At 49.0% G+C, this 23810-nt stretch overlaps 1 protein-coding gene across 1 annotated transcript in view; it reads left to right on the forward strand.

The window, feature by feature from the left end:
• The window catches only part of kiz (kizuna centrosomal protein), a gene marked incomplete at its 3' end in the record, with an annotated part of 57106 nt that extends 34507 nt beyond the window's left edge, over window positions 1-22599 (forward strand). The window contains exons 14-15 of the mRNA XM_083792547.1: window positions 21480-21526; window positions 22490-22599. Of these exons, the coding sequence (XP_083648673.1) occupies window positions 21480-21526; window positions 22490-22599 (157 nt within the window). The remainder of the gene's footprint in view (window positions 1-21479; window positions 21527-22489) is intronic.
• Window positions 22600-23810: the final 1211 nt, after the last annotated feature.

Consider the following 23810-nt stretch of genomic DNA (forward strand, 5'->3'; position numbering starts at 1 on the left):
CTGTTTGCCCCTCTACTCTCCTCTCTCCTCTCCTCTCCCTTCTGTTTGCCCCTCTACTCTCCTCTCCCTTCTGTTTGCCCCACTACTCTCCTCTCTCCTCTCCTCTCCCTTCTGTTTGCCCCACTACTCTCCTCTCCTCTCCCTTCTGTTTGCCCCACTACTCTCCTCTCCTCTCTCCCTTCTGTTTGCCCCTCTACTCTCCTCTCTCCTCTCCCTTCTGTTTGCCCCTCTACTCTCCTCTCCCTTCTGTTTGCCCCTCTACTCTCCTCTCTCCTCTCCCTTCTGTTTGCCCCTCTACTCTCCTCTCTCCTCTCCTCTCTCTTCTGTTTGCCCCTCTACTCTCCTCTCTCCTCTCCTCTCCCTTCTGTTTGCCCCACTACTCTCCTCTCCCTTCTGTTTGCCCCTCTCCTCTCCCTTCTGTTTGCCCCACTACTCTCCTCTCTCCTCTCCTCTCCCTTCTGTTTGCCCCACTACTCTCCTCTCCTCTCTCCCTTCTGTTTGCCCCTCTACTCTCCTCTCCTCTCCCTTCTGTTTGCCCCTCTACTCTCCTCTCCTCTCCCTTCTGTTTGCCCCTCTACTCTCCTCTCCTCTCCCTTCTGTTTGCCCCACTACTCTCCTCTCCTCTCCCTTCTGTTTGCCCCTCTACTCTCCTCTCTCCTCTCCCTTCTGTTTGCCCCACTACTCTCCTCTCCCTTCTGTTTGCCCCACTACTCTCCTCTCTCCTCTCCTCTCTCTTCTGTTTGCCCCTCTACTCTCCTCTCTCCTCTCCTCTCCCTTCTGTTTGCCCCTCTACTCTCCTCTCCTCTCCCTTCTGTTTGCCCCACTACTCTCCTCTCCCTTCTGTTTGCCCCTCTCCTCTCTCTTCTGTTTGCCCCTCTACTCTCCTCTCTCCTCTCCTCTCCCTTCTGTTTGCCCCTCTACTCTCCTCTCTCCTCTCCCTTCTGTTTGCCCCACTACTCTCCTCTCTCTTCTGTTTGCCCCTCTCCTCTCCTCTCCCTTCTGTTTGCCCCTCTCCTCTCCTCTCCCTTCTGTTTGCCCCTCTACTCTCCTCTCTCCTCTCCTCTCTCTTCTGTTTGCCCCTCTACTCTCCTCTCTCCTCTCCTCTCCCTTCTGTTTGCCCCACTACTCTCCTCTCCTCTCTCCTCTCCCTTCTGTTTGCCCCTCTACTCTCCTCTCTCCTCTCCTCTCCCTTCTGTTTGCCCCACTACTCTCCTCTCTCCCTTCTGTTTGCCCCTCTACTCTCCTCTCTCCCTTCTGTTTGCCCCTCTCCTCTCCTCTCCCTTCTGTTTGCCCCTCTACTCTCCTCTCTCCTCTCCTCTCTCTTCTGTTTGCCCCTCTCCTCTCCCTTCTGTTTGCCCCACTACTCTCCTCTCCCTTCTGTTTGCCCCTCTCCTCTCCCTTCTGTTTGCCCCACTACTCTCCTCTCTCCTCTCCTCTCCCTTCTGTTTGCCCCACTACTCTCCTCTCCTCTCCCTTCTGTTTGCCCCACTACTCTCCTCTCCTCTCCCTTCTGTTTGCCCCACTACTCTCCTCTCCTCTCTCCCTTCTGTTTGCCCCTCTACTCTCCTCTCCTCTCCCTTCTGTTTGCCCCTCTACTCTCCTCTCTCCTCTCCCTTCTGTTTGCCCCACTACTCTCCTCTCCCTTCTGTTTGCCCCTCTACTCTCCTCTCTCCTCTCCCTTCTGTTTGCCCCTCTACTCTCCTCTCCCTTCTGTTTGCCCCACTACTCTCCTCTCCCTTCTGTTTGCCCCTCTACTCTCCTCTCCCTTCTGTTTGCCCCTCTACTCTCCTCTCCCTTCTGTTTGCCCCTCTACTCTCCTCTCCCTTCTGTTTGCCCCTCTACTCTCCTCTCTCCTCTCCCTTCTGTTTGCCCCTCTACTCTCCTCTCTCCTCTCCCTTCTGTTTGCCCCACTACTCTCCTCTCCCTTCTGTTTGCCCCTCTACTCTCCTCTCTCCTCTCCTCTCCCTTCTGTTTGCCCCACTACTCTCCTCTCTCCTCTCCTCTCTCTTCTGTTTGCCCCTCTACTCTCCTCTCTCCTCTCCTCTCCCTTCTGTTTGCCCCTCTCCTCTCTCTTCTGTTTGCCCCTCTACTCTCCTCTCTCCTCTCCTCTCCCTTCTGTTTGCCCCTCTACTCTCCTCTCTCCTCTCCTCTCCCTTCTGTTTGCCCCACTACTCTCCTCTCCCTTCTGTTTGCCCCTCTCCTCTCTCTTCTGTTTGCCCCTCTACTCTCCTCTCTCCTCTCCTCTCCCTTCTGTTTGCCCCTCTACTCTCCTCTCCCTTCTGTTTGCCCCTCTCCTCTCTCTTCTGTTTGCCCCTCTACTCTCCTCTCTCCTCTCCTCTCCCTTCTGTTTGCCCCTCTACTCTCCTCTCCCTTCTGTTTGCCCCTCTACTCTCCTCTCCCTTCTGTTTGCCCCTCTACTCTCCTCTCTCCTCTCCTCTCCCTTCTGTTTGCCCCACTACTCTCCTCTCTCCTCTCCTCTCTCTTCTGTTTGCCCCTCTACTCTCCTCTCTCCTCTCCTCTCCCTTCTGTTTGCCCCTCTCCTCTCTCTTCTGTTTGCCCCTCTACTCTCCTCTCTCCTCTCCTCTCCCTTCTGTTTGCCCCTCTACTCTCCTCTCCCTTCTGTTTGCCCCACTACTCTCCTCTGTCCTCTCCTCTCCCTTCTGTTTGCCCCACTACTCTCCTCTCCTCTCCCTTCTGTTTGCCCCACTACTCTCCTCTCCTCTCTCCCTTCTGTTTGCCCCTCTACTCTCCTCTCTCCTCTCCCTTCTGTTTGCCCCTCTACTCTCCTCTCCCTTCTGTTTGCCCCTCTACTCTCCTCTCTCCTCTCCCTTCTGTTTGCCCCTCTACTCTCCTCTCTCCTCTCCTCTCTCTTCTGTTTGCCCCTCTACTCTCCTCTCTCCTCTCCTCTCCCTTCTGTTTGCCCCACTACTCTCCTCTCCCTTCTGTTTGCCCCTCTCCTCTCCCTTCTGTTTGCCCCACTACTCTCCTCTCTCCTCTCCTCTCCCTTCTGTTTGCCCCACTACTCTCCTCTCCTCTCTCCCTTCTGTTTGCCCCTCTACTCTCCTCTCCTCTCCCTTCTGTTTGCCCCTCTACTCTCCTCTCCTCTCCCTTCTGTTTGCCCCTCTACTCTCCTCTCCTCTCCCTTCTGTTTGCCCCACTACTCTCCTCTCCTCTCCCTTCTGTTTGCCCCTCTACTCTCCTCTCTCCTCTCCCTTCTGTTTGCCCCACTACTCTCCTCTCCCTTCTGTTTGCCCCACTACTCTCCTCTCTCCTCTCCTCTCTCTTCTGTTTGCCCCTCTACTCTCCTCTCTCCTCTCCTCTCCCTTCTGTTTGCCCCTCTACTCTCCTCTCCTCTCCCTTCTGTTTGCCCCACTACTCTCCTCTCCCTTCTGTTTGCCCCTCTCCTCTCTCTTCTGTTTGCCCCTCTACTCTCCTCTCTCCTCTCCTCTCCCTTCTGTTTGCCCCTCTACTCTCCTCTCTCCTCTCCTCTCCCTTCTGTTTGCCCCACTACTCTCCTCTCTCTTCTGTTTGCCCCTCTCCTCTCCTCTCCCTTCTGTTTGCCCCTCTCCTCTCCTCTCCCTTCTGTTTGCCCCTCTACTCTCCTCTCTCCTCTCCTCTCTCTTCTGTTTGCCCCTCTACTCTCCTCTCTCCTCTCCTCTCCCTTCTGTTTGCCCCACTACTCTCCTCTCCTCTCTCCTCTCCCTTCTGTTTGCCCCTCTACTCTCCTCTCTCCTCTCCTCTCCCTTCTGTTTGCCCCACTACTCTCCTCTCTCCCTTCTGTTTGCCCCTCTACTCTCCTCTCTCCCTTCTGTTTGCCCCTCTCCTCTCCTCTCCCTTCTGTTTGCCCCTCTACTCTCCTCTCTCCTCTCCTCTCTCTTCTGTTTGCCCCTCTCCTCTCCCTTCTGTTTGCCCCACTACTCTCCTCTCCCTTCTGTTTGCCCCTCTCCTCTCCCTTCTGTTTGCCCCACTACTCTCCTCTCTCCTCTCCTCTCCCTTCTGTTTGCCCCACTACTCTCCTCTCCTCTCCCTTCTGTTTGCCCCACTACTCTCCTCTCCTCTCCCTTCTGTTTGCCCCACTACTCTCCTCTCCTCTCTCCCTTCTGTTTGCCCCTCTACTCTCCTCTCCTCTCCCTTCTGTTTGCCCCACTACTCTCCTCTCCTCTCCCTTCTGTTTGCCCCTCTACTCTCCTCTCTCCTCTCCCTTCTGTTTGCCCCACTACTCTCCTCTCCCTTCTGTTTGCCCCTCTACTCTCCTCTCTCCTCTCCCTTCTGTTTGCCCCTCTACTCTCCTCTCCCTTCTGTTTGCCCCTCTACTCTCCTCTCTCCTCTCCCTTCTGTTTGCCCCTCTACTCTCCTCTCTCCTCTCCTCTCTCTTCTGTTTGCCCCTCTACTCTCCTCTCTCCTCTCCTCTCCCTTCTGTTTGCCCCTCTACTCTCCTCTCCTCTCCCTTCTGTTTGCCCCACTACTCTCCTCTCCCTTCTGTTTGCCCCTCTACTCTCCTCTCTCCTCTCCTCTCTCTTCTGTTTGCCCCTCTACTCTCCTCTCTCCTCTCCTCTCCCTTCTGTTTGCCCCTCTACTCTCCTCTCCCTTCTGTTTGCCCCACTACTCTCCTCTCTCCTCTCCTCTCCCTTCTGTTTGCCCCACTACTCTCCTCTCCTCTCCCTTCTGTTTGCCCCACTACTCTCCTCTCCTCTCTCCCTTCTGTTTGCCCCTCTACTCTCCTCTCTCCTCTCCCTTCTGTTTGCCCCTCTACTCTCCTCTCCCTTCTGTTTGCCCCTCTACTCTCCTCTCTCCTCTCCCTTCTGTTTGCCCCTCTACTCTCCTCTCTCCTCTCCTCTCTCTTCTGTTTGCCCCTCTACTCTCCTCTCTCCTCTCCTCTCCCTTCTGTTTGCCCCACTACTCTCCTCTCCCTTCTGTTTGCCCCTCTCCTCTCCCTTCTGTTTGCCCCACTACTCTCCTCTCTCCTCTCCTCTCCCTTCTGTTTGCCCCACTACTCTCCTCTCCTCTCTCCCTTCTGTTTGCCCCTCTACTCTCCTCTCCTCTCCCTTCTGTTTGCCCCTCTACTCTCCTCTCCTCTCCCTTCTGTTTGCCCCTCTACTCTCCTCTCCTCTCCCTTCTGTTTGCCCCACTACTCTCCTCTCCTCTCCCTTCTGTTTGCCCCTCTACTCTCCTCTCTCCTCTCCCTTCTGTTTGCCCCACTACTCTCCTCTCCCTTCTGTTTGCCCCACTACTCTCCTCTCTCCTCTCCTCTCTCTTCTGTTTGCCCCTCTACTCTCCTCTCTCCTCTCCTCTCCCTTCTGTTTGCCCCTCTACTCTCCTCTCCTCTCCCTTCTGTTTGCCCCACTACTCTCCTCTCCCTTCTGTTTGCCCCTCTCCTCTCTCTTCTGTTTGCCCCTCTACTCTCCTCTCTCCTCTCCTCTCCCTTCTGTTTGCCCCTCTACTCTCCTCTCTCCTCTCCTCTCCCTTCTGTTTGCCCCACTACTCTCCTCTCTCTTCTGTTTGCCCCTCTCCTCTCCTCTCCCTTCTGTTTGCCCCTCTCCTCTCCTCTCCCTTCTGTTTGCCCCTCTACTCTCCTCTCTCCTCTCCTCTCTCTTCTGTTTGCCCCTCTACTCTCCTCTCTCCTCTCCTCTCCCTTCTGTTTGCCCCACTACTCTCCTCTCCTCTCTCCTCTCCCTTCTGTTTGCCCCTCTACTCTCCTCTCTCCTCTCCTCTCCCTTCTGTTTGCCCCACTACTCTCCTCTCTCCCTTCTGTTTGCCCCTCTACTCTCCTCTCTCCCTTCTGTTTGCCCCTCTCCTCTCCTCTCCCTTCTGTTTGCCCCTCTACTCTCCTCTCTCCTCTCCTCTCTCTTCTGTTTGCCCCTCTCCTCTCCCTTCTGTTTGCCCCACTACTCTCCTCTCCCTTCTGTTTGCCCCTCTCCTCTCCCTTCTGTTTGCCCCACTACTCTCCTCTCTCCTCTCCTCTCCCTTCTGTTTGCCCCACTACTCTCCTCTCCTCTCCCTTCTGTTTGCCCCACTACTCTCCTCTCCTCTCCCTTCTGTTTGCCCCACTACTCTCCTCTCCTCTCTCCCTTCTGTTTGCCCCTCTACTCTCCTCTCCTCTCCCTTCTGTTTGCCCCACTACTCTCCTCTCCTCTCCCTTCTGTTTGCCCCTCTACTCTCCTCTCTCCTCTCCCTTCTGTTTGCCCCTCTACTCTCCTCTCCCTTCTGTTTGCCCCTCTACTCTCCTCTCTCCTCTCCCTTCTGTTTGCCCCTCTACTCTCCTCTCTCCTCTCCTCTCTCTTCTGTTTGCCCCTCTACTCTCCTCTCTCCTCTCCTCTCCCTTCTGTTTGCCCCTCTACTCTCCTCTCCTCTCCCTTCTGTTTGCCCCACTACTCTCCTCTCCCTTCTGTTTGCCCCTCTACTCTCCTCTCTCCTCTCCTCTCTCTTCTGTTTGCCCCTCTACTCTCCTCTCTCCTCTCCTCTCCCTTCTGTTTGCCCCTCTACTCTCCTCTCCTCTCCCTTCTGTTTGCCCCACTACTCTCCTCTCCCTTCTGTTTGCCCCTCTCCTCTCTCTTCTGTTTGCCCCTCTACTCTCCTCTCTCCTCTCCTCTCCCTTCTGTTTGCCCCTCTACTCTCCTCTCTCCTCTCCTCTCCCTTCTGTTTGCCCCACTACTCTCCTCTCTCTTCTGTTTGCCCCTCTCCTCTCCTCTCCCTTCTGTTTGCCCCTCTCCTCTCCTCTCCCTTCTGTTTGCCCCTCTACTCTCCTCTCTCCTCTCCTCTCTCTTCTGTTTGCCCCTCTACTCTCCTCTCCTCTCTCCTCTCCCTTCTGTTTGCCCCTCTACTCTCCTCTCTCCTCTCCTCTCCCTTCTGTTTGCCCCACTACTCTCCTCTCTCCCTTCTGTTTGCCCCTCTACTCTCCTCTCTCCCTTCTGTTTGCCCCTCTACTCTCCTCTCCTCTCCCTTCTGTTTGCCCCACTACTCTCCTCTCTCCTCTCCTCTCCCTTCTGTTTGCCCCTCTACTCTCCTCTCTCCTCTCCTCTCCCTTCTGTTTGCCCCACTACTCTCCTCTCTCCTCTCCTCTCCCTTCTGTTTGCCCCTCTCCTCTCCTCTCCCTTCTGTTTGCCCCTCTACTCTCCTCTCTCCTCTCCTCTCCCTTCTGTTTGCCCCTCTCCTCTCCTCTCCCTTCTGTTTGCCCCACTACTCTCCTCTCCTCTCTCCCTTCTGTTTGCCCCACTACTCTCCTCTCTCCTCTCCTCTCCCTTCTGTTTGCCCCTCTCCTCTCCTCTCCTCTCCCTTCTGTTTGCCCCTCTACTCTCCTCTCTCCTCTCCTCTCCCTTCTGTTTGCCCCACTACTCTCCTCTCTCCTCTCCTCTCCCTTCTGTTTGCCCCTCTACTCTCCTCTCTCCTCTCCTCTCCCTTCTGTTTGCCCCACTACTCTCCTCTCTCCTCTCCTCTCCCTTCTGTTTGCCCCTCTCCTCTCCTCTCCCTTCTGTTTGCCCCTCTCCTCTCCTCTCCCTTCTGTTTTCCCCACTACTCTCCTCTCTCCATTCTGTTTGCCCCACTACTCTCCTCTCTCCATTCTGTTTGCCCCTCTCCTCTCCTCTCCCTTCTGTTTTCCCCACTACTCTCCTCTCTCCCTTCTGTTTGCCCCACTACTCTCCTCTCTCCCTTCTGTTTGCCCCACTACTCTCCTCTCTCCCTTCTGTTTGCCCCTCTACTCTCCTCTCCTCTCCCTTCTGTTTGCCCCACTACTCTCCTCTCTCCCTTCTGTTTGCCCCACTACTCTCCTCTCCTCTCCCTTCTGTTTGCCCCTCTACTCTCCTCTCCTCTCCCTTCTGTTTGCCCCACTACTCTCCTCTCCTCTCCCTTCTGTTTGCCCCACTACTCTCCTCTCTCCTCTCCCTTCTGTTTGCCCCACTACTCTCCTCTCTCCTCTCCCTTCTGTTTGCCCCACTACTCTCCTCTCTCCTCTCCCTTCTGTTTGCCCCACTACTCTCCTCTCCTCTCCCTTCTGTTTGCCCCACTACTCTCCTCTCTCCCTTCTGTTTGCCCCACTACTCTCCTCTCTCCCTTCTGTTTGCCCCACTACTCTCCTCTCCTCTCCCTTCTGTTTGCCCCTCTACTATCCTCTCCTCTCCCTTCTGTTTGCCCCACTACTATCCTCTCCTCTCCCTTCTGTTTGCCCCTCTACTATCCTCTCCTCTCCCTTCTGTTTGCCCCACTACTCTCCTCTCCTCTCCCTTCTGTTTGCCCCTCTACTATCCTCTCCTCTCCCTTCTGTTTGCCCCACTACTCTCCTCTCCTCTCCTATTCCGTGTTCTTTCTCAAGCCCCAACGATTCATTACTTTGTCGCACAAAGCCGTAACAACCCGAGACCAACACTACAAGACACTACAAGCTCACAAAGCGTTGCGACGGTCGAGTGTTTTCGGTGTGCGACATCGTCGTACGATGGAGCATACTGCGTTGCATTGGGCTTCACTCATTTGTGTCAGCGCTTCTCTCCCCCTCCCCACCCCCCCTGTCTCTCTCTATCACACACACACACACACACACACCATCTCTTCCCGTATTTTCCCTCCACCCCACTCCTTCTCCTATACTCTAATTATTTGCTTTATTTATGTCAGCGAGCTGATGGGTGACATCAAAAAAAGAAGGACGGACTCAAAAAACAAAACAAAAAAATAGCTTCGTCCTCTCTCTCTCTCTCTCTCTCTCTCTCTGTTGTCTTAGAGACAATAATTATGATGTGTCTGTTAAGCTCGCGCGCAGACTTATAGACAGCGGAGAGGGGATTGTAGTTTAAAGCAGAGGCTTTGGTGCAAAAAAAAAAGAAGAAAAAAAATTGCATTTATAGCCCTTTGTGTAGCTCCTCATTATGTGTGGGCCCCGATTCATTAAGTAATTGGTTTGCAGTTGTTTACATGAGTATTAAGGCCCTCTATTCAGGGGCCTTTGAGAGATACATTGTGCAAATGTAGCGCGTTATGAATGCAGAGCGAGAGGCGCGCGCGGGGAGGGGGGGGGGGGGGGGGCACGGCGCCATTGGCCGCAGCGCTCTGCTCTGAAAAGCAAGAGAAAAGGCGTTGGGCGCTGCTTTGCATAGCAATGACTAGGGCCTTAATAAGCTTTACACATTAAATACATGCAGCCTATACAAGATGCAAAGAGATACTCTTAACACATTTATATGTGCTCATTTCACTATTATGGCTTTGGAGAGAATTGGGGGTTCTTTCATATTCTCTCTCTCTCTCTCTCTCCCCCCTCCCCCTCCCCCCACATGGCGTTTCTCAGCCAGATACTTTCATATGGAACGCTGGCACGCTGTTTATTGTATTACTATGAATCGGTTTTGGCAAGAGCAGAGCCAACTTTCTTTTTTTTTTTGTTATTAGAGGATTTATAAATGTCTCTGCGTTCTTTGTGCCGAGCCACAGAAACATCACTTTGTGCTTGAGTGCTGATGATGAAAGGAAGGAACCACCAAGGAGTGAGTCTTCTTAATAAGCAGCTGCACTCATGGAAAGACTCTTGTTAAGACCACCCCCCTTTGTACGCACGCTGCATGTCTGTCTGGATGCCAGGCTGCATGTCTCTCTGTCTGTCTGTCTGCATGCCAGGCTGCATGTCTCTCTTGTCTGCATGCCAGGCTGCATGTCTGTCTGTCTGGATGCCAGGCTGCATGTCTGTCTGTCTGCATGCCAGGCTGCATGTCTGTCTGTCTGTCTGTCTGCATGCCAGGCTGCATGTCTGTCTGTCTGCATGCCAGGCTGCATGTCTGTCTGTCTGCATGCCAGGCTGCATGTTCTGTCTGCATGCCAGGCTGCATGCATGTCTGTCTGCATGCATGTCTGTCTGCATGCCAGGCTGCATGTCTGTCTGTATGCATGCCAGGCTGCATTGTCTGTCTGTCTGCATGCATGTCTGTCTGCATGCCAGGCTGCATGTCTGTCTGTCTGCATGCCAGGCTGCATGTCTGTCTGTCTGCATGCCAGGCTGCATGTCTGTCTGTCTGCATGCCATGAGGCTGCTTGTCTTGTCTGTCTGCATGCCAGGCTGCATGCATGTCTGTCTGCATGCATGTCTGTCTGTCTGCATGCCAGGCTGCATGTCTGTCTGTCTGCATGCCAGGCTGCATGTCTGTCTGTCTGCATGCCAGGCTGCATGTCTGTCTGTCAGCAATCTGCATGCCTGTCTTGTGCGCGTGTGTGATATATACTGTATGTATACGTACGTACGTACACACACACACGTTTATATAAATCATATAGTACAGGAGCCTTCGTCTCACCCGGTCTTATTCCACCAGATGTGCAGAGATGCACACACAGTACACGCGCGCACACACACACACACACACACACACACACACGTACACACACATGTCCGCTCATCATCAGTGGTGCTCTCTCTCCCTCTCTCTCTCTCTCTCTCTCTCTCTCTCTCTCATGTCGCCTTGACAAAAACCTTGACTCAACAATTAGCGACGCCTCGGACAATGGGATGTGCTGCTCAGGCATCCCCACTCCAAACGCTCCCCACACAAATGTGTCATAAGCAGGAGTTGGCCCTCTCTCTCTCTCTCTCTCTCTCTCCTCTCCTCTCTCTCTCTCTCTCTCTCTCTCTCTCTCTCTCTCTCTTCTCTCTCTCTCTGTGGAGTAGAGGCTGGTGGAGGCGATGTGTGTGGCATCTGTGACAACTCACTGGAGGGGTGTGTGTGTGTGTGTGGTGGGGGGGGGGGGGGGGGGGGGGGGGTGTATGGCCAGAGAGAGAGAGAGGGGAGGGAGGGACACAGAGAGAGAGGGAGAGAGACAGAGAAAGCCACTGAGAGAGACAAAGAGAGGCTGTGAGAGAGAGAGAGAGAGACAAAGAGAGGCTGTGAGAGAGAGAGAGAGAGAGAGCTGAAGCTGCACTTTCCAGTCTGGACTCTGGACAGACTTATAGAGAAAAAACAAAAACCTCCTCTTTGCAGCGTCGTTTGTTTAGTCCAAAACAACTCGTGTACTGTAGAGAGGTCGGTGTTGCCATTTTGCCGGAGAAATAAGCAAAACAGCTCTATGAAAAATAGAGCCCAAAAGACACCTTGAGCACTTTATACACATATATACCTATATACACACATCAGCTATTTGATAATAGCAGATCTACAAGCTTTTGACACGTTGTGAGCTTGTATAGATCTGCTATTTCTATTTTATAGAAAAAAAAAGTTTTTTTTATATTTTTGAAAAACATTTTAACACAAATCTGGTACGGCCGGGGGTCCCTGGCATAAAATGTTTTCAGGTGTTGATACGCGGACAATTGCATATTAATCTGGGGGTCCTTGCATTGAATTCTTTTTTACAAACCACTATTTTCAATAATAATTTAAAGATCTGGAAGCCAGGCCCCAAACAGAAAAAAACAAGCCCAAAGTCGCTTATAATGAGCAGACAAGGCAACACATGGGGGAGGGGGGGGGGGGCTCACGTCCATGTGGCTCCTTTCTCCTCTGGCTGGACAGTGATTGGCTGAGCACCTGTGTGTGTGCGTGCGTGCATATGTGTGTGCGTGCGTGTGTGCGTGCGTGTGGGAGGGGTGAGGGTTCAGACATGAAGGCAGCATGTTGAGGCTCTGGCCAGAAGAGGTCACTGTCGTGCACAACAAGCCCCAGACAGCATAGCTTCCATTATGTGTCTCCTGTAGTGTGAACACACCTCAATGTTTATTAATGGTATCTTATTGCATTTATTCATGTCTTTAAATGTATAATGAATGTGTATTCAACATTGTATTATTACAAGTATTTTACATGTATTGTTTATAGCTCCGTTAGGTATTCCCAGCAGATAACAGTGTAATTGCAACTGTATACTTACTGTACTGTGCAAATATTTATACAGAAAATAGCCTAGCTCTCACAACTTTACATAAAGCTCAAATTGCTTTGCGTCGCGATACATTGTGAGCTATTTTCATTATGAATTTAAATAAATAAATGGTATATCTCAGGCTGTCATGATGTCATCATGGCAATAAGAGGAAGCTTCTCCCCTGCGTGCCCATTATTATAATGGCTTAAGCTGCAGTACCACATCATGGCCAGCAGAGAGCACTCACATGTTGGTGAGGCGCTTCTCGCCTGTGCTCACAGACACACACCATGGCCTCTCTCTCTCCCACTCTCCTTTCTCTCCTCCCCCCCCCCTCTCTCTCTCTCTCTCTCTCTCTCTCTCTCTCTCTCCTCTCTCTCTCTCACTCTCTCTCCTTTCTCTCTCCTCCCCCCCCTCTCTCTCTCTCTCTCTCTCTCACTTTATCTCCTTCTCCTCTCTCTCTCTTCCCCCTCTCTCCTCCCTCCCCCCTCTCTCCTCCCTCCCCTTCTCTCTCTCTCTCTCATTTCTCCCCCTCTCTCCTCCCCCTCTCTCTCTCCTCCCCCCTCTCTCTCTCTCTCTCATTTCTCCCCCTCTCTCCTCCCCCTCTCTCTCTCTCCCCCCTCTCTCTCTCTCTCATTTCTCCCCCTCTCTCCTCCCCCTCTCATTCCTCCCCCCTCTCTCTCTCTCATTTCTCCCCCTCTCTCCTCCCCCTCTGTCTCTCATTCCTCCCCCCTCTCTCTCTCTCATTCCTCCCCCCTCTCTCTCTCTCTCATTTCTCCCCCTCTCTCCTCCCCCTCTGTCTCTCATTCCTCCCCCCTCTCTCTCTCTCTCATTCCTCCCCCTCTCTCTCTCTCATTCCTCCCCCCTCTCTCTCTCTCATTTCTCCCCCTCTCTCCCCCCCACCTCTCCATCCTATAGTCCAGGGCCTATACTGTAGTGTTGTGAGAGAGAGAGCAGAGCTGCTGCTGCTCACCTAAAGCACAGCCTGAGCGGTGTGAGTGTGTGTGTGTGTGTGTGTGTGTGTGTGTGTGTGCGTGTGTGTGTGTGTGCGTGTGCGCGTGTGTGCGTGTGGAGGTCAGAGGTCAGAGCGGGATGGGAGTAGGAGTTTGATGGGAACGATGAGGTGACGGGGTCTCCCTTTGCCTTTAGACAAACGCCGCAGCGCTAGAGTGCTATTGTGCTATTAGCATTTGTGTGTGGGTGGCTGGAGCTTAAAAAAGACATGGTAAATAAAAGCAGTGTCCCTCTCTCTATGTATCTCTCTCTGTCTGGAATGCAGGGCATGAGCATTATTTCACCGGAGAGAATAATAATAATAATTGCTCTTGATAAAGCCACTACTAGTATACTGTAAATGATAAGTAAAAAAGCCAAAAGTCCAAAAGGATCAACGAGAGAAGGTATACGGTCGCACGCGGCCATCTGAAGAGGATTTACACGGCCAAATCTCAGAGTTCATCGTTTGACTTTAAAAGGGATATTTCACTTAAAAAAAAAAAAAAAACTTTTGGTCATTTAATCGTCTACTCAGGGTTATGTGAACAACCCAGACGTTTTTTTTTTTTAATAAGTTGCTCGATTCAATATTTAGATTTTTTATATACTGTTTTAGCTGACCCGCCCCCTTCCCATATAAAAACCCATAAGTTCAATGGTTCCATAAGTAAGTTCAAACTCCATTTTAACCCTGATAGATTAATCGAAAACACCCGTACTTTCTTCCTGGTGACTGATGTTGTCCTTCGAGCGGGCAGTGTTTTTTGATTCACTGTTTTAATTTATTTTTAGTAGTTGTTTTGGAAAAGAACCTCCTCCAGGAGGAGGACGGAGGAGACAAAAAAAATCTAAAAGAATTACAAAAAATAAATGAAAACGGTAAATAAATAAATAAAAACACGGCCCCCTCACGTATTTGAAAGAAGGACAGGTATTGCCGATCCATGGTTAAAATGGAGTTTGTATAGTAACGGGCGGTGGGGCTGCTAAAATGAATATCAAATATCAAAAAAAATTAATCGAGTAACTCAAAAATTGTCCGGGGTGTTCACATACAGCCTGAGCAGATGATGAAATGACGGGTGTTTTTAAGTGAAATCCGGGGAACACCAGTGGTCCTAGAGGCGGTGTCACGACCCCTTTAACCCATTCTGACCGGGCACCCATTTTGGTGTTAGCATCATGTTATGCTTTAGCTATTGAAAAACAGCAGATCTACAAGCTCATATCGCGCCACCGAGTGGCGCGATACGAGCTTGTAGGTCTGCTATTTTTTGAAAAATCGAAGAACGACTGACATTTTTAGAATCTGATCTCAGGTCAGAATGGGTTCATCAGGACCAGTGTGTCCGGCGGAAACCTCGTATGAATCTGATCTCAGGTCAGAATGGGTTAAAAAATGTATCAAACATATAAATATCAAACATATCAAGAGAGTCTACATTTCCCAAAATGAAATGCATTAAAAGGTCTATTCATACTCCAGTTTTAGGTGATAAGGTGACCACCGAAAACAACAACATGACGTCACTGAGTGGTGACTCACCGCTCACCCAAACACATCTCTCTTGTTTTTACTAACCCTAAAACTGAAGTATGAATAGACCTCAGCAGTCTGACCAGAAGCAGGCATAAAACATCCACCACGACAAGGAAAAAGAATGACCAGTGCAGAGATGAATTCAAATTCAAAAGTAGCAAAAGATTACAATCTCAAAACGTATCGTTTCGCGCCGCACTTCGAAGCTCGTGGATCTGCTACTGTTGCGTGACACTGTGGTGTGATCATGTGGGACTTTCATTTATGAAAAAAGTAACTCAAAAAGTTCCGAAGTAGCGGAAGTACCTTCACTAAAAAAACGCTGGGACAGCGCTCCACACGTCCCAAACTCTTCTCCCTTCTGGCTCCAAAACTATGGAATAGTAGGCACTTCCCATTGCAATCAAAACTGCACAGACTCACTCCCAATCTTCCGCCGTAGTCTAAAAACCCACCTCTTCAGACTAAATGTTTTGCCCGTATATCACTCTCGACGACCTTACGGGCATATACAAAGGCTCAACTGAGGTAACTTAGATAGCATTTGATGTAGACATCAAAACACGCTCCATATATGGCCAGACCTCATCAAACCCTGTACACTACAGAATTCATTCCAGATGTTGATCTGACCCCCCCATGCACTCTATAGTGTATGTATACGCGTAGTTTCATTATATAGATATTCCACTGTTAGGATCTTAGCTTACGTATGATTCATTATGACTATCTTTTATGTATTTAACGTATTACCTTGTTCTTGCTTACTGTAAATAGTCTGGATTAAGAGCGTCTGCTAAATGACTAAATTGTAAATTGTTAGAATATGGAGGTTTCTGCCTGACGGCAACAACTTGTAGTTGTAGTAACGTTATAGTGGGTTTGTGTTTTCTCCACACGGTCACAGTTGCTCTCTCTCGCAGAGACACCACAGGTGGTCCATCAGACAGACACACAAACACACACACACGCGCACATAGAACGTCGTATACGCGGTCAAATCAAACAGCCGTGACACGTGTCAATCGCGGTCGCTCGGATGGATGTCAGCCACCTGGTCTGTTGACAGCTCAGCGCGTCACGTCACGTGCAGTGTGGCTGACAGTATGCGATTCAGTGATGGAGCTGTCACTGCCGTCAGGCGCTCCCTTTCAGCTGCTCGTCACACGAAACTGCACCGCCCGATGCCCTGTTCTGAAGACGTGTGTGTGCGCGTGTGTGTGTGTGCGTGCATGTGCGCGCGCGTTACACACGCTAAGCTACTCTTGTCATGTAGTCTGCTGTCAGGCAGAAACATTATCTTCATTCTCCATATTCTAACCTTTTGTGTTCTTTCGTAAATAACAACGCCCTTTACTACACACTAACAGAGTCACGGCACGCAAAAGTAACAGTAGTAGTAGTAGTATTTTGCGCGCACTCACTGAGCATCACCCAAGCTCAAGCTACAGTGGCTAGAATTTCTAGGAATTTCACAGCCCTTATTTGACGCAAGCGTCGCATGGACTTTAAATCATATAGCATATCAACAAGCCCACACGATGGATACTAGCGGTTGAAATGGTATGCCCGGCAACAGGTTACTCTGTGCGACAATGTTTAAACCTCGTCGCCTAATGCTACCGCGCGCACACAGGTATGTGCAGCACTCACACAACAAGCTGTTAACACATAAGATAAACAACAATATGCAACAATAGCAAAAGCCAGAGAGAGAGAGAGAATGAGATATAGACACTCTAAAAGGGGGCATTACAATAGCAGTAATTTGCATCATTTTATCACATTATATTCACCTCTGTCTATACCGGAGCTGCAAAACACTGTTCTGGTCTGCAGTCTTACATATTCAGATTCAGATCATTGCCTCAATTAAGGCGAACTCAGCAGAAGCCGAACCGGCATAAATGTTTATGGAAACGGTATATTAGATTGGAGGGGTCAGAACCACAGCGGGCCCTCTATGGTAATACCACTGTCTTGAAATCAGCTCCGTCCCCGGCTGAAGTGGCACAGCTGATGGAGGACATTCTCATCGTCGGGGGAGGGGAAGTTGGAGAAAAGAAAAAGCCCAATTTACCCCCTCCCCCCCGTCCCCCCCTCCCCCACCGCAACGGCCATTACTGTGCTGTACTACTGTACTATGGATTGTATTTGTCGCTGTGTTATGTTCTGTGATGTAAAATGAAAATCACTGCATGGCACACAACAACAACTCTTTTTTTTTTTTTACATGTTGATCTTTTTCTCGTTTCTAAAAGGGCCGACCTGTGGTTAGAAGGTGATTTTAACCGCCCCTATTCTCGGTAGAGCAGGCTGGTTAAAAAATATATAACTGATCTAAAAGCTCACGGCGCGTTGTGAGCTTGATATTCGAGCGGCTATTTTCACTGATGAGGTTTGGTGTAGAGGGAGAAAAAAAGGTGCAAACCAAGAATAGACCCCTGGGGGATTCCGGTCAACGAAGTAAACAGGGTTTAAGATGTTTGAGATGTTTAAAGCATTGCATATATTAGATTCCCCCCCTCTTTCCTGCCTCCAGATTTCATGTAACAGCAGGTGTCATTCCATTGTAAGCAGAAAAAGGAGTTCATTTATAAATATATATATATATATTCGTCAACATATTGCTTATGTTGAACTAACCTAAACCAAAACTAATAACTGATGTTCCTAAACATGCCATTCTCCAAGGAAGTCCGAGAAATACGAGTAAAAAAAAAAAAAACATGAACGGACATGAATGTAGCTGGTATACTATTCAGACTTCTGATGTCAGAGTCATCTGGAATGTGATGTTTTCATTGACGGCTCTTAGCGAGCAGATTAGCGCTCACAAACTAATAGAAAAGGGCATAATGATCCCCAAACTACTTACAATTAATCTAATAATAAAATCTGCCACTGCTTCTTTGTTCTGTCATTTCCTGCCGTCGAGTGCATTCTCGTCCGCACAATGGAAGCTATGCTCATCCAGCTCTCCCCCCCCCCCCCCCCCCCCTCAGAGGTACTCTACTAGGATAGCAATTTCATAATCCTTTCATTTAAACAAAAACGGAAAAATGTTATCCCCGCATTTTGTATTGGCCCTTTTGGTATTAATTGTAGCCAGAAGCAGTAATGGGAGTATCACGTTATAGTTTGATCCTGTGTAGCAGTTAGATTTGTACTTTGTCATCATTGGCGGGGTAACTATAGTGTCAGGAACTTATCAACCCATAATTCTTTTTTTTTTTTTATGTCCATAAAACAATGCATGGTGTCATCTCACGGGGCAATGTCTCTTTGTGGCATGACAGATTTACCCAAAAAGTCATTATCGTTATTATGGAAACATTCACTAAAGGATTGCCCTGCTAAAGCATGTCATATTATTGAATTTAAACACTTGAACACGTGCATCTGAATTGTGGGGAAAACTCTCGCAGAAAATAGTTTATTGACACCACGTTCTGCCACGTGTAATTTTTTTAAATTTTAATCCCACAATTTTACAACCCATTTGTTTTTTCACCCAGTGTCAATTATCTAATGTAATCCTGGGCGCTACACTTCCTCTGCCAACCTGGGGGGCAGCGGACTGACCTCATGCTTCCTTCTATGCATGAGGAGTTCAAGCTGCTTCTTTTCACCTGACGGGGGAATTTCCCCCGGCCGGACGTAGCGCGTGGAAGGGACACGTAATTCCGACCAGTTCCTTTCCCCTCCATCAGGCGCCCCGGCTGGCCAGGGGGAGGCAGTTTAGAGACCAGGATTACTGCATGTTTTTTGTGAGGGTACCTACCCTAGGGGACACGGGGAGAACATGCAAACTCCACACAGAAAGGCCCTATCGCCAACCCCGCCTTCGGGTATGGGCACTGATGACGGCCCCCAGTGCCCACAGCGTCCCCAGCGGGAATCGAACCCAGGACCTTCTAGCTAATCTGCCATTTTCAGACTTTTTGACTTAAAGCTGTAGGAAATACTTGCCGTCGTTCCAAAAGGTTTTTATTGATTCTCTAAGTCCTGTGGTGACGGTTCTGGTCTGGTTTTGGTGAATATTAAAACTCTTAAATTTAACATTAAATAAAACATTTGAGACGTTTGTCTCAAAGAATATGATTATTGGCAGAATCGCCAATACAACAATACAACAGTATTGTACTGCAATCACTTGCACTACAATACTGTTGCACAATGACGGAAAAACAAACAAACATGCAACGTAACCATGTCATGTGTACGTACCCTAATCGTTAAGCACATACTGTATAAGGGAATGTCGGTCACACATTGTGATATCACGTCTATAGTAACGTCCCCAAGACACGCTATATATGGCCATGAACCCTTTGTCCATACCTGTTTTTCATTGTGCATTTCTTGGCCAAAGTTCACCCTGTACACTCAAGACACTGCCCCCGCTGCCACCCGTAGATCTCCATATATGGAGCTGACCCGTTCTGACATTCCATATGTTGATCTGACCTCATCACACCCTGTACACTCAAGACACGCTCCTCGCTCCCTTTAGGGCGAGGTCGCTCCTCTCCCCTTTAGGGCGAGGTCGCTCCTCGCCCCCTTTAGGCGTCTTACTGGTGTAATTCCAATGGTAAGCCGTGTTGTTTTCACACCATGTGGCAATGGCGGATTCGGACACGCTCCGAAACACCCGCGAGTGTGTGTGTGACACTCTCAAAGAATAATGACGTGGCCAATGTTGCTAATCACATTCAGTAGTATATCAGTAGTAACTAGAAAAAGTGCCCTTCTGGGCACAGGTCTCCACCAGGAGGATAGGAGTGTTTGTAAATAATTACTTGAGTAAGCATAAGAAAGTATGTAGTAGAGTTAATATTAATACAATCTGAATTATTATTTAAACTAGAGAGACTGTGTACCAATTTGCGCGATGTTTGGACAAAATCTGTAGGTGTACTGTGCAAAAACTTGTTTTGCACAAAGCGGCCTCCTGGTGGCGCTATAACAGGCCGTTCTGGAAATTTTGGGGCAGAGGTTCATCGTTGGCATCCAGGGAGTGTGTGTGCAAAATTTGGCATCGACCGGGTTAACGGTGCCGGAGATTAGCTGCTCACGGACACACACACGGACGGACGGAGTGCAAAACAAACTCTCCCCCCATGCCTTCGGCCTGGTGGAGACAATTATATGGGCATGTTATACGTCTCGTTATGTCCCGCCATTCAGTGCACGCCCAACATTATCGTCTCTGTCCGGTGGAAACCTCATATGTCCGGAGCGGTTATACTTCTCAGGATTTCAAATTCAAAAAAGCGTCAAAAGAGGCCAGATCTACAAGAATGTCTTGGCGCTGTGGATCTGCTTTACGAAATGACAAAGTCAAATGTGGGAGATGAGAGGTCTTCTTCCCGACACAGCAACGATACACCGCGTCCTTGGAACTGAAGCAGTCAATTGAGTGCTTAGTATCTTTGTCCTCGCATTCTTACTTTCCTGACCTCGTTTTCCAGAGAACATCCTCTGTTTACAATTCGCCCCCCCCCCCCCCCCCCCGGTTGTTTTAAGTAACTTAACGTTCACTGTGAGTTCGTTACGTGGTCGGATCCCGCGGGAATAGGAACCGTGTACACCTCCCTGCCACGCTGCCTTCCCATAGTGAATATTAAAGGTTGTGTTGTAATGATGATGATGTCCCTCTGTGGGTTTAATAATGCAACCGGTATCTATCACGATTCACGAGGCAATCTGCTCACAGCTTGCAGAACGAGTGCAGCATGCATGATTCTCATCCCGCCTTGAGTGGCCGTTGCGAAAGCAGAAACGTATAGTTTGTAAGATGGGGGGAAATAGGAACAGCCGGTGTAATTTGGTCCACATATAGGCCATCATGTATATAGCTACAGCGGCAGGGCCCGGGGTGGGGGCAGAGACAAAGAGAGAAAACACGCGAGACAGATTGACGGGGTGACAATGGGAGAGGTTATGGGTTTCCGATTGATGTCGATGGAACAATACCGACGTGATTGTGCTTTAAAAAAAAAAAGCATCTTTTTTGTATGTATGTATGTATTTCTTTATTTTCTCCTCCCTCTCGCTTGCGGCTTAGCTCGCGCGATATAGACCGTCCAAACAAATGAGGCGTATATGTATGGATGTGTACGCTAACCTGGGAGATGATGAGGCTATATTGTTGGGCCTTTGATGATGTAAATGAAAGAGGATCCCTTTAAAACGTGGAATGAAGGGTGTGTGTGTGGGTTGGGGGGGGGGGGGGGGGGGGCTTATTGCATATGCATTGAGGCAGATCAAAGTCTTTTCAGAGGTCACACATTTGCATAGCGATATCGCCGATGCTATGGGAACCCGGCGACCTCGTCTCTGGCGCCCACTTGTGAATAAAGAGGGCCTCGTGGAAGTCCTTAACCCATTCTGACCTGAGATCAGATTCATACGAGGTTTCCACTGGACACACACTGGTCTGATTAACCCATTCTGACCTGAGATCAGATTCTAAAAATGTCAGTCGTTCTTCGATTTTTTTCAAAAATAGCAGACCTACAAGCTCGTATCGCGCCACTCGGTGGCGCGATATGAGCTTGTAGATCTGCTATTTTTCAATAGCTAAAGCATAACATGATGCTGACACCAAAATGGGTGCCCGTTCAGAATGGGTTAAGCGCCATTAGAACCAGGAGTCAAGGAAGTTCTGTCAGCAAAACCTCCTCCTCCTCCTCCTCCTCCTCCTCCACGGCTGGGCCCAAACAAGTGTCCTCACAGCGCGTTTGTCACAAATGCATTCTGGTTCAAATATGTATTTGGGGGTCATATACTGTACTGTTTGTGCATGATGCGACAACGTGGCATTGTTGTCCCTATAGGCGACGTTTCATTTCACAACATGCATTAGTGCCCTCGTGAATGTGTTAACATCCAGCTGCGTGTCACGTGAAATCCGAATTGCTGCTCATCTTGATTTTTTTTCTTTTTTTTTTTTTCTTTTTTATCCAAAATATTTTGTGGTTGGACATATGTTAACTCTTAACTTGTTGTTGTTGTTTCCTTTGCATTTGATTTGACCTGCAATTTGAAATACATTTTAAGTGTGATTTTTTTATATTTGTATTTTTTTTTTTGTAAGGGAGGAGACGACAAACTCAAAGCGATTCTCAGCCATCCAGTCAAAAGGTGAGTCCGTATAGATGCGGAGAACTGCTTGCGAAGACAAAAGTATACATGGCTTAACGCTTGATCTGTTGTTGTAGTTCTATTGCTGCCATATGCCCCAAGCCTTGGGGCATATGGCAGCAATAGAACTACAATTCCCTTGGGGCCCAAGGGAATCGTGACACTATAGTATATTCATAATTGCTGTAAACTCTTTCCATCGTCCAATGATAATGGTCTGAGAGCAGCCGGACATGGGTTTAACCCTTTTTTGGCAGGAACCCCTTTTGGTGTTAGCATCATGTTATGCTTTAGCTATTGAAAAATAGCAGATCTACAAGCTCGTAGCGCGCCACCGAGTGGCGCGCTACGAGCTTGTAGGTCTGCTATTTTTGAAAAATCGAAGAACGACTGACATAGGAACATGGCTTTTTCAGAAAACTGTCAGGATGTAGGAGACATTTTTTTTAAATCTGATCTCAGGTCAAAATGGTTTAAGTGCAACTTGACACACATTATAATATGAAACAAATACTGTACACACAGTACAAGCAAGGCAGAAGTATAGCTTTCGTTCATGTTTCGTTCAGGGTTCATGTTCTAGGTTGTTGTTAGAGAAACTAAAAGGTGAGTGTTAATTTTCTTTCATTTGCTGCTTTCTTTCGTTTTAGGGATTTTAGCTCTTTTTGACAGGGGGGCATTCGAGCATGGGGCTAAATATGTATTTTTTTACAAAATTGTATGGCGATTTCTTTTTTTTATTATTTACTATAGTCCTACTAGACCCCAAGAAATTACATCTGGCCACAAAAAGCTAAAATCCCTAAAACGAAAGAAAGCAGCAAATGAAAAAAAAAAAAAAAAAAGTACACTCATCATTTACTTTCTCTAATAACAACCTAATGAACCTTGGTTGAAAAAAACCGAAAGTTGTCCTTTAACCCTTTGTGTTTTCTCCCTGTATATCTTGTGTTCCCACGGCAGCTTTCTGGGGAGAATCTGACGACAGCGACTCAGAGATCGAAGCGGCATTGCGTCCGCAGACCTTCAACACAAACGACGACGACGACGACTTTGATGACTTCTATGACTGATATTATCGCAGAGCTTTTAATGCGGTGCATTTTTTCTTTTTTTTTATTCCCAAGGAATACACTGTGCAGTGCGCCTTCACCTGTTATTTTGAATAAGCGCTGCGTTTTCACATTGCAAATCTCATGCACGCCGTGTAGTAAAAAAAAACAAATAAAGTCGATAGCTCTCACTGTGGGGTAAAGTATAGTGAAGAGAGTTGTCCAAACGCTCCGATGTTAACCCTGCTTCAATCTCTTTATCTGAACAACTCTTCCAGCCCATAACCCATTCTGACCTGAGATCAGATTCATACGAGGTTTCCGCCGGACACACACTGGTCTGATGAACCCATTCTGACCTGAGATCAGATTCTAAAAATGTCAGTCGCTCTTCGATTTTTCAAAAATAGCAGACCTACAAGCTCGTATCGCGCCACTCGGTGGCGCGATATGAGCTTGTAGATCTGCTATTTTTCAATAGCTAAAGCATAACATGATGCCGACACCAAAATGGGTGCCCGGTCAGAATGGGATAATAACAGCTTGAAATAGATTAAACAGATCTTTTAACTCATTTAGGACTCGGACCAGATTCTACAAAATGTCTTCTATAAGTCATGACCGTTTTCTGAAAAACCATAGGTTTCTAATATCAGTGGTTCTCAAACTGCTTCATGTCAAGGACCCCCAGAATGATATGTAATTGGTCGCCAACCCCCATCTGAAAATATGTTGTTCCAGGCAGGCACCACCCCCAGAAGCAAAGATTTGAGTTGAAAACGGTCGCTATGTGAAAGAATATATATTCAAAGATGTGCGCCACATTTTCACGGGGGGGGGGGGTTTCCGGGAAAATCGCAAGATCTACAAGCTCGTGTCACGCGGCACCACTCGGTGCCGCCGCGCTATGAGCTTGTAGATCTGCTATTTCTCAATAGCTAAAGCGTGACATAATGCTTAAAACGCCAAAAGCGCTTCCCCGTCCTGAACGGGTTAAAGCGATTTGTTTGCACTGGGCCTGGAAATCATGCATTTTGAATGCCGCGAGCATCTCCGAGTGGCCCCCGGCTCCAGCATGCTCGAGTGTTGGCGATGTGAGTCACCTGTGAAATGATTAAGCACAATGACCACTCTGGATGGCGCTGGGCGACCTGTGAACCCCGCTGAAGAGGTTCCTATCTCCCAGGACCGAAGGGATCGCTGCTGCTGCGCTAACAAACTCTGCAAAGCGG

Source organism: Protomyctophum parallelum (assembly GCF_964188405.1).
Source record: "Protomyctophum parallelum genome assembly, chromosome: 20".
Taxonomy (NCBI): Eukaryota; Metazoa; Chordata; class Actinopteri; order Myctophiformes; family Myctophidae; genus Protomyctophum; species Protomyctophum parallelum.